Source organism: Hylobates moloch, unplaced genomic scaffold (genome assembly GCF_009828535.3).
Source record: "Hylobates moloch isolate HMO894 unplaced genomic scaffold, HMol_V3 SCAFFOLD_9, whole genome shotgun sequence".
Lineage (NCBI taxonomy): Eukaryota > Metazoa > Chordata > Mammalia > Primates > Hylobatidae > Hylobates > Hylobates moloch.
Window position 1 is genome coordinate 30,308,329 of NW_026652284.1, and position 10,147 is coordinate 30,318,475.

Consider the following 10,147-nt stretch of genomic DNA (forward strand, 5'->3'; position numbering starts at 1 on the left):
AAAAAAAAAAAAAAAAAAAAAAAAATTGAAGTAAAATCATCATAAAATTGTCCTCATTTCTCCCTTCCTAAGCTTCTGGAAAAGTCATGTTTAACCACTATATTATATACTCCTATAAAATTTGAATACATTTACAATTATCATTATTTGTGTAATTCTAGAAGGATTTAAAAATATCAGGATGGTGAAGGTATTTCTCGCTTATTAGACTGGCAAAAGTGAAAACTATCCAGTATTCTGATAGTGAAAAGTTTGAGACTGCATGTTCATCAACACAAAATTGATTATATAAATTATGGCTTACTGGCCGGGCACAGTGGCTCACGCCTGTAATCTCAGCACTTTGGGAGGCCGAAGTGGGCAGATCACCTGAGGTCAGGAGTTCGAGACCAGCCTGGCCAACATGGTAAAACCCCGTCTCTACTAAAAATATAAAAACATTAGCCGGGTGTGGTGGCAGGCACCTGTAGCCCCAGCTACTCTAGAGGCTGAGGCAGGGGAATTGCTTCAACCCCAGAGGCGGAGGTTGCAGTGAGCTGAGACTGTGTCATTGCACTCCAGCCTGGGTGGCAAGAGCGAGTCTCCATCTCAAAAAAAAAAAAAAATTGTCTTATCAAGCAACAACCAAATTACAGAAGATGTACAGAATGCTTGCTCTCTTTGAAATTGGAGGCCGGGAGCAGTGGCTCACACCTGTAATCCCAGCACTTTGGGAGGCCGAGATGGGCAGATCACGAGGTCAGGAGATCGAGACCATCGTGGCTAACACGGTGAAACCCCGTCTCTACTAAAAATACAAAAAAATTAGCCGGGCGTGGTGGCGGGCGCCTGTAGTCCCAGCTACTCGGGAGGCTGAGGCAGGAGAATGGCGTGAACCCGGGAGGCGGAGCTTGCAGTGAGCCGAGATCGCGCCACTGCACTCCAGCCTGGGTGACAGAGCGAGACTCCATCTCGAAAAAAAAAGAAATTGGAGGACTGTCAACCAGGAGGTCAGTAGATGACAGGACTGATGAGGAAGCTGGTGATAGTGAGATGATGGCTTACCCTTTGACAGACGAGCTGCTCTTACAGTAGAGTGGAGGAACAATCTTTTTTTTTTTTGAGACAGAGTCTCGTTCTTTTGCCCAGGCTGGAGTACAAGGGCATGATCTCAGCTAACTGCAACCTCCACCTCCTACGCTCAAACAATCCCCCAACCTCAGCCTCCCAGGTAGCTGAGCTGAGGCTATGAGTGCACGCCACCATGCTCAACTAATTTTTTGTAGAGATGGGCATGTGGTGCGCACCTGTGGTCCCAGCCACTCAGGAGGCTGAGACGCCAGAATTGCTTAAACCCAGGAGGCAGAGGTTGCGGTGGGCCAAGATCGTGCTACTGCACTCCAACCTGGGCAACAGAGCAAGGCTCTGCCTCAAAAATAAATATAAATAAATAAATAAATAAATACAGAGATCTGCTCTCTCCTCTGCCCCATAAGCATGCCTGGAAAGAGGATGTGAAAGCACAGAAATCTTTCTCAGGGAAAAATTGCTTTTTCTCTTTAGTAAGTGTAATTTCCTTAAAAGTCATGTCAAAGCCAAAGGCCTTCTGCTTTATCCCTGGCAACCTCTCGGTGCTTGCACCTCTCCAGTAGTTTACTTCACCTGGTGTGGAATTCCTGAGACAGTTTCGAGAGGAGTTGCCAGGGTCAAGACTTTGGAGAAACAATATTAATTATTCACAGTGTGTGAACAAAATATTAACCTCTTCATGCAAGTTCAGCACGTCTCAGATCGTCTGCTACTGTGCATTGCCATGTTGGCCTACATGTTCATCGTCATCCCTCCTTGATTTCTAGCTCCTGGTTTCTAGCAGTGTGGAGCACACAGTAGGTGCTCTGTAAGTCATAGATAATTGTTGAGTTAATTGCACAGCACTTGTAGTTTACTCATAGCTCTGTGAGGAAGGCAGAGCAGGTATTTTGCCCATGAGCAAGATCGGAAAACTAAGATTCCAGATTTAACCGATGTGCTGTAGTCACACAGCTACCTGTTGAGAGAGCACGACCAATTCAGGCCTCCGCCATATCCCACAAACCTGTTCAGTTCCCACATTCCACATCTGAAGCAAGAGTTCTGTCAGGTCGGGTGCCGTGGCTCAAGGCTATAATCCTAGCACTTTGGGAGGCCGAGGCAGGAGGATCTGTTGGAGTTCAAGACAAGGCTGGGCAACATAGTGAGACCTCATCTCTACAAAAACATTTTTTTAAGTTAGCTGGCTTAGTGGTGCACACCTGTAGTCCCAGTTACTGAGGAGGCTGAGGTGGGAGGATCGCTTGAGCCTGGGAGTTCCAGGCTGCAGTGGACCGTGATTGTGCCACCGCGGTCCTGTCTGGGTAACAAATTGAGATCCTGTCGCAAAAAAAACCCAAAAAATTGAAAAAGAGTTCTTCTCTAACCCCAGGTAAACGCAAGATTGCAATGGACTTGTTAGAGGAAGGTGTGATTTCAACTCTGTTTTTCTTTTTCACCTTAGTGTTCTACATGTGGGAAATGTTTCTCTCAGTCTTCCAGCCTAAACAAACACATGCGAGTCCACTCTGGAGACAGACCATACCAGTGTGTGTATTGTACTAAGGTAAATGGAGCCTCTTACTAAGGGATGTGTCCTGAGCTCTGCTTGAGTGTCTGTGGATAAGAACTTGAAACAAAGCCTGGCTTAATGAGTTCTTGGTAAATGTTAGTCAAATATCAGCCCAGTCCTCATTTCCACCCCTAAATATGCTCAAGTTTGCTAAAGATGGTCAAATATAACCAACCTCCTATTGCCAAGCTGGCATTTAGGGTACATGTAATAAAATACATTCCAAATTTATGGGGACCTGATGACCTATTACATAGTATTTAAAAGCACTAGCCGAGTGTGGTAGCTCACGCCTATAATCAAATTTTCCATGCATTGGTGGCTCATGCCTGTAGTCCCAGCTACTTGGGAGGCTGAGGCTGGAGAATTGCTTGAGCCCAGGAAGTGGAGGTTGCAGTGAGCTGAGATTGCACCACTGCACACTCCAGCCTGGGTGACAGAGTGAGACACTGTCTCAAAAAAAGAGGAGGGGGTGAGGAGGCCTGGTGGCTCAAGCCTGTAATCCCAGCACTTTGGGAGGCTGAGGTGGGCAGATGTCTTGAGATAGGGAGTTCGAAACCGTCCTGGCCAACATGGTGAAACCCCATCTCTACTAAAAATACAAAAATTAGCTGGGCATGGTGGCGCATCCCTGTAATCCCAGCTACTTGGGAGGCTGAGGCAAGAGAATCACTTGAACCCAGAGGCGGAGGTTGCAGTGAGTCAAGATTGTGCCACTGCACTCCAGCCTGAGTGGCAGAGTGAAACTCCATCTCAAAAAAAAAAAAAAAAATCACTCTTTCATAGTATTTAAGAACTCAAACATGGCCAAGGTTCAAATCCTGCCTCTGGTGCTTACCTAGCTGTGCCACCCTGAGCAAGTCCATGAACTCCTGTTAGTTTCCACATTGATAAACTGGGGAGAATAGTCTTTACCAAGTTGTTGGATAACACCAGTAAAGTATATAAAACTCTTGTAACAGTGCCTGGCACAACATAAAAGTACTACTAGAATGTTAACTGCTATTATTACTACTTTAATCTGTGAAGGATGCTACTGATGTAATTTTCTATAGGAGCATTGCAGAAGCGGCATCTAGTCTATGTTACACAGAATACAGAGTTGTAAAAACAGAGATGAATCATGTGGTTAGAGGTTGCTATCATAGAAACAGTGGGTTGACCACGCTTTAGACATATTACACCAAAATAGCTCTGTGCTGCCCAATGTGCAGTTAGCGGTTAATCGTATGTGGCTATTTCAATTAGCAAAGATGAAATAAAGTTGAAAAATTCAATTCCTAGGTTGCATTAGCCACATTTTAAGTGCTCAATGCCTCCATGTGGCCATTGATTCCCAAGCTGGACAGCGTGGGTACAGAATATTCCTATTATTGCAGCAAGTCCTGTTGGTAAGCACTGGTATAGATTATGTTTCAGTCACTGAGTCCTTTACACTTTTTACAATAAAGCCATAAAAGGAGTAGAGGCTGTCCTACAGCTACTTCTAAGCCTCTCAAAAGGAATAAAACATTGAGTCTACCAGATTAGGGCAACTAATACCTCCAAAGTGTGTGTCAATAGAATGAAAATAATGGGCATAGAAAAGCACCACTGAGCCGGGCATGGTGGCTCACACCTGTAATCCCAGCACTTTGGGAGGCCAAGGTGGGTGGATCACCCTGAGGTCAGGAGTTTGAAACCAGCCTGGCCAACATGGAGAAACACCATCTCTACTAAAAATAGAAAAAATAGCTGGGCATCATGGTGCACCTGTAATTCCAGCTACTTGGGAGGCTGAGGCACTAGAATTGCTTGAACCTGGGAGGTGGAGGTTGCAGTGAGCCAAGATTGCGCCACTGCATTCCAACCTGGGTGATGGAGTGAGATTCTGTTTCAAAACAAACAAATAAAACAAACCTACAAACCATCTCAAAAAGTTTAAATTAAAAAGAAGAAGAAGAAGAAGAAAATCAGTAAGGCACTGACTTATGCAAAGACACTGGCCAATATTAGCTTCTGGTCGATATTAGCTTCTTTTTCCGTAATGAGGTTTGTCTTGAAGGATGATCCTAGGACCCACATGCATCAGAATTGCATGTTTAAATGCAGGCTCCTGGGTCTCATGTCAGATTTATTGGGTCACAGTCTCTTGGATAGGGTTGGCAATCTGCTTTTGTTTTTTGTTTTTTTTTTTCTTATAGAGAGGGTCTTGCTCTGTTACCCAGGCTGGAGTGCAGTGGTGCCATCATAACTCACTGCAGCCTTGACCTTCTGGCTCAAGTTATCCTCCCACCTCAGTTTTCCAAATAGCTGGGACCACAGGTACATGCCACCATGCCTAGGAAATTTTTTTACTTTTTGTCGAGGTGAGGTCTTGCTACGTTGCCCAGGCTGGCAGTCTGCTTTTTTTTTTTTTTTTTTTTTTGAGACAGAGTCTCACTCTGTCACCCAGGCTGGAGTACAGTGGCACAATAATGGCTTACTGCAACCTCCGCCTCCTGGGTTCAAGAAATTCTCCCATCTCAGCCTCCCGAGAAGCTGGGATTAAAGGTCCACGATACCATGCCCGACTGATTTTTGTATTTTTAGTAGAGATGGGGTTTCACCATGTTGCCCAGGCTGGTCTCAAACTCCTGACCTCAGGTGATCCACCCACCTTGGCCTCCCAAAGTGCTGGGATTACAGGCGTGAACCACTGTGCCCAGCCTGCAATCTGCTTTTTTAAAAACTGGACCTCCAGATAATCTAGCCATTGAACAACCACTGTTCTAACATCCAGTGCTTCTCAAAACTAGCCAGAAGGACACATCAGTGCAGTCCTTTTGGATTAAGGCTACTGATGATGACCAGGAGTGCTCTATGGCCTTAAAACCCAAGTTTCGTCCATAAGGATGAGCAACAGTGAAATTAACCCCTTAGTTTAATTGGTTGTCCAGCTCATGAAAGTTGACTTTTTCTTGTGTTCTGTATTTCTGTTCTCTGCAGAGGTTCACTGCCTCCAGCATACTCCGCACACACATCAGGCAGCACTCCGGGGAGAAGCCCTTCAAATGCAAGTACTGTGGTAAATCTTTTGCATCCCATGCTGCCCATGACAGCCATGTCCGGCGTTCACACAAGGAGGATGATGGTTGCTCATGCAGCATCTGTGGGAAAATCTTCTCAGATCAAGAAACATTCTACTCCCACATGAAGTTTCATGAAGACTACTAGCCCTGCCAGACACAATGACTCACGCCTGTAATCCCAGCACTTTGGGAGGCGGAGGCAGGTGGATCACTCAAGTCCAGGAGTTCAAGACCAGCCTGGGCAACGTGGTGAAACCCCGTCTCTACCAAAAAAATACAAAAATCAGCCGGGGGTGGTGGCACATGCTTGTGGTCCCAGCTACTCAGGAGGTTGAGGTGGGAGGATGGTTTGAGCACAGGAGACGGAGGTTGCTGTGAGCTGAGATTGCCCCACTGCTTTTCAGGGTGACAGAACCAGACCCTGTCTCAAAAAAAAAAATAAAAAAACGACTAGCCCTCAGAGTATGGAGACAATGTAAAAACAAGGGATTCAGATTCTCTCTATTTCCTTTTATGGGTTATAGAAGTCCCTGCAGTTGGCTGTGTGTGGTGGCTCACGCCTGTTATCCCAACACTTTGGGAGGCCCAGATGGGAGGATGAGCTGAGGTCAGGAGTTCAAGACCAGCCTGGCCAACATGGTGAAACCCCATCTCTACTAAAAATACAAAAATTAGCCTGGTATGGTGGCACACGCCTGTAATACCAACTACTTGGGAGGGGAATTGCTTGAACCCAGAGGCGGAGGTTGCAGTGATCCGAGAAAAAGGTAGCCTTCGGCCCCCAATTATACTATGTGGTCATCACGTGTTATATTTCTTTATAGAAAAGATTCTTATATATATAAAGAGATAGAGAGGCAGGTCCCAACATGTTACCCAGGCTGGTCTCAAACTCAGACTCATCTCATACGTGGATCATAATAGCCACCAACTGTTGAGCATTAACCCTGTGAGATGATACCACTGAGTTTACCACTTTACAGATGAGGAAATTGAGACTGAGAGAGATGAAAGAAGTGGGGCAAGGTGATTTGCCTCTAAGGCAAAGCCAGATCTGCCCAGCTCCAGAGCCCAGCCTCCTAACTAGACTCTATGCCCAGTTTATGGATCCTGTTAAGAATATAGCTTTTTTTCTGGGCCAGGTACAGTGGCTCATGCCTGTAATCCCAGCACTTTGGGAGGCTGAAGCAGGTGGGTCACCTGAGGTTAGGAGTTTGAGACCAGCCTGGCTAACATGGCAAAACCCCATCTCTACTAAAAATACAAAAATTAGCCGGGCATCATGGTGCATGCCTGTAATCCCAGCTACTCAGGAGTCGGAGGCAGGAGAATTGCTTGAACCCAGGAGGCAGAGGTTGCGGTAAGCCGAGATGGTGCCACTGTACTCCAGCCTGGGTGACAGAGAGACTCCATCTCAAAAAAATATATAAAAGAAAATAGCATTTTTCTGGAGACTACCCATCCCATTCTTCCCCATATTAAGTTAAGCAACAACAGACTGAAATACCCACGTGGAAGATTTAAGACCAGAATTAGCAGGATAAAAGTGCTTTGAAGGCAGCCACAGCTTCTGAGGATCTGTCCCATCCCAGCCGTGTTTCTGCTGACCGCCTGGGGATCTGCTGCACCCTCCACCCATGGCCACAAATGGAGCAAATTCAATATGGAACAGATGCCCCTTCCAGAGGGAGGCTCCCAGCTCTAGCCCAGTCCTTTGAGAGAGAGATATCGTGCAGGTGGAAAAGCAGTGACAGATTCTACTCTAGGAAATTATTTGCTGCCTCGCCGAAGTCTGAGTAATTTATCCTAATGGGAATGTGCCCTGTTGTATTAGGACTGTTTTACTTCATGTTAATTAAGACAGAACAATGGTCTTTCGAAGAGAAGGGGGCTCATTGTGTAATTAGGCAGCCTTTCCTTAACTGCTGGTTCAAAATGTATTACTCGAAACATTTTCTTACTGATATGGGTTTAAACATTATTTTTAAATCAAATAGTAAAACAAGTCATCAGAAACTGGTGTGATCCCACTTTTTTCACTCATTGAATAATTCAAATTAACAACTTCATTGTCTGAACTAGAATAGCAGCAAAGGGAGGTAGGGTTATTATTATTATTATTATTTTTTTGCTCTTTTCTAACAGTCATTCAAATGCATGCATGCCAGTAATTGAACGATCAAATAATAATACTGTATAACAGATAATATATCCTATACTAACTAGAAAATTTTGGGGACCATTTCATTTAATACCTGTTTACCCAAAGTTTTGGTCATATTGATAGGGTTCATATTTCAACTTTTAGTTTGGGAAATACAGTCATTCATAACAGCTTTCTATAGTAATACCCTGAAGCTCTTTTACGTTTATTTTTTTTAATGTGTATTATTGGCCCGGTGCAGTGGCTTATGCCTGTCACCCCAGCACTTTGGGAGGCCGAGGCAGGAGGATCACTTGAGCCTAGGAGTTTGAGACCAGTTTGGGCAACACTATAAGACCCTGTTTTAAAAATATATTTAAAGTTTTTTTAAATAAAATGTATATAATCTATTTCTAAAGCTAATTTGAACCAGTTTAAAATAATAATAAAAGCTGTAAATGGCCAGGTGTGGTGGCTCATTCCTGTAATCCCAGCACTTTGGGAGACGGAGGTGAGCAGATCACCTGAGGTTGGGAGTTCGCCACCAGCCTGACCAACATAGAGAAACCCTGTCTCTACTAAAGATACAAAATTAGCTGGGTGTGGTGGCCCATGCCTGTAATCTCAGCTACTCGGGAGACTGAGGCAGGAGAATCACTTGAACCCGGGAGGTGGAGGTTGTGGTGAGCCGAGATCACGCCATTGCACTCCAGCCTGAGCAACAAGAGCGAAACTCTGTCTCAAAAAAAAAACAAAACCATAGACTAGGACAGTCAAAGTAGAAGACAAACCACCACGTAGAATGTAGAATGAGATTAAAACTCTACACTAATATACTTATTCTGACGGAACATTTTCAGATGCAGCATAAGGTATAACCATAGAGAATGTAGATTTTGGAGTCAGGCAAACTTGTATTTGTCCACCATTTCCTCATTGTATAATGTTGGACAAATCATTTGATTTCTGAGGTTTAATATCACATCCATAAAGTTGAAGAACCATTGCTTTATTTGATTTATCCTCCCAGTCACTGCAACTGTTAATTAGGAGACACCATTAGAATGAGGACTGCAGGCAGTATGGTATACTTACTGGGAATAATGGATACCAGTGGAACACAGTTTTGTTATTTTATTGTTGGAAATACAGAACTGTTCTGGAGCTACAGATAGAATTTAGAGATGTCCTGAGGTAGTTTCTCTGCTTATATTTCTTTTCCCTACCTGAGTCTATGTCTGATAATTGTATCATCCTTTCACTCATTAGAATAAAAAAAAATCTATAAAGAGGGACATTTAAAACCCTGAAAAAATAACTAGGCTAAAAGTAAAGCGGCATCCCTGACACTGATGGTGCTCCTAACAGGCCCTCAGGATGTCCTTCTTGAATCTGGGGAAATTGGCAGTTGCAGTGAACCAAGCTATCAGAGTAGATAGATGCTTGGGATCTCAATGGGCCTGCAGAAGACTCAGTGTTCTGGCCACACTGGCCACAAAGTTACAGCTCGTTTGTACCCAGGCAAAGCACAGGGCAGGCTGGGGTTGGTAGGAGCTGCCATTCCAAGTATAATACAGGTAAAATCACAAATACTGTCCTAGACCATCTATTATTGGTGGATCTGATTTTGACATTATAGATTGCAGAATATTTTGCTCAGACATAGTTTTTAAGGGCGTTCAGAATGCTTTGTGAGGCCGGGCACGGTGGCTCATGCCTGTAATCCCAGCACTGTGGGAGGCGGAGGTGGGCGGATCACCTGAGGTCAGGAGTTCAAGACCAGTCTGGCCAACATGGTGAAAACCCGTCTCTACCAAAAATACAAAAATTAGCTGGGCATGGTGGTGGGCACCTGTAATCCCAGCTACTTGGGAGGCTGAGACAGGAGAATTGCTTCGACCCAGGAGGCGGAGGTTGCAGTGAGCCGAGGTCACACCACTGCACTCCAGCCTGGGTGACAAAGCAAGACTCTGTCTCAAAAAAAAAAAAAAAAAAGTTTTATGACTCTAGGGGCAGTAACTGAGTAACTGCAATGAACTCTTAAATTTGTGAACCCTGCCCAAAGTTCAGGGGAACAGATTTGTACAGTGAATTATTTCAATAGAAACATTGAGCTAGAATCCCATATCATAGAACTTTTTTGTTGTGGCTGAGCACCATGGCTCACGGCTGTAATCCCAGCACTTTGGGAGGCCGAGGCAGACAGATCTTTTGAGGTCAGGAGTTCAAGACCAGCCTGGCTAACATGGTGAAACCCAGTCTCTACTAAAAATACAAAAATTAGCCAGGTGTGGTGGCATGTGCCTATAATCCCAGCTACTCGGGAGGCTGAGG

The 10,147-nt window shown here is 44.6% G+C and overlaps 1 protein-coding gene across 1 annotated transcript in view; it reads left to right on the plus strand.

Annotated features, from left to right (window-relative positions):
* The window catches only part of PRDM14 (PR/SET domain 14), a 20,719-nt gene extending 14,376 nt beyond the window's left edge, over positions 1 to 6,343 (plus strand). The window contains exons 7-8 of the mRNA XM_032758430.2: positions 2,513 to 2,614; positions 5,588 to 6,343. Of these exons, the coding sequence (XP_032614321.1) occupies positions 2,513 to 2,614; positions 5,588 to 5,815 (330 nt within the window). The 3' untranslated portion in view covers positions 5,816 to 6,343. The remainder of the gene's footprint in view (positions 1 to 2,512; positions 2,615 to 5,587) is intronic.
* The last annotated feature ends 3,804 nt before the right edge of the window (positions 6,344 to 10,147 follow it).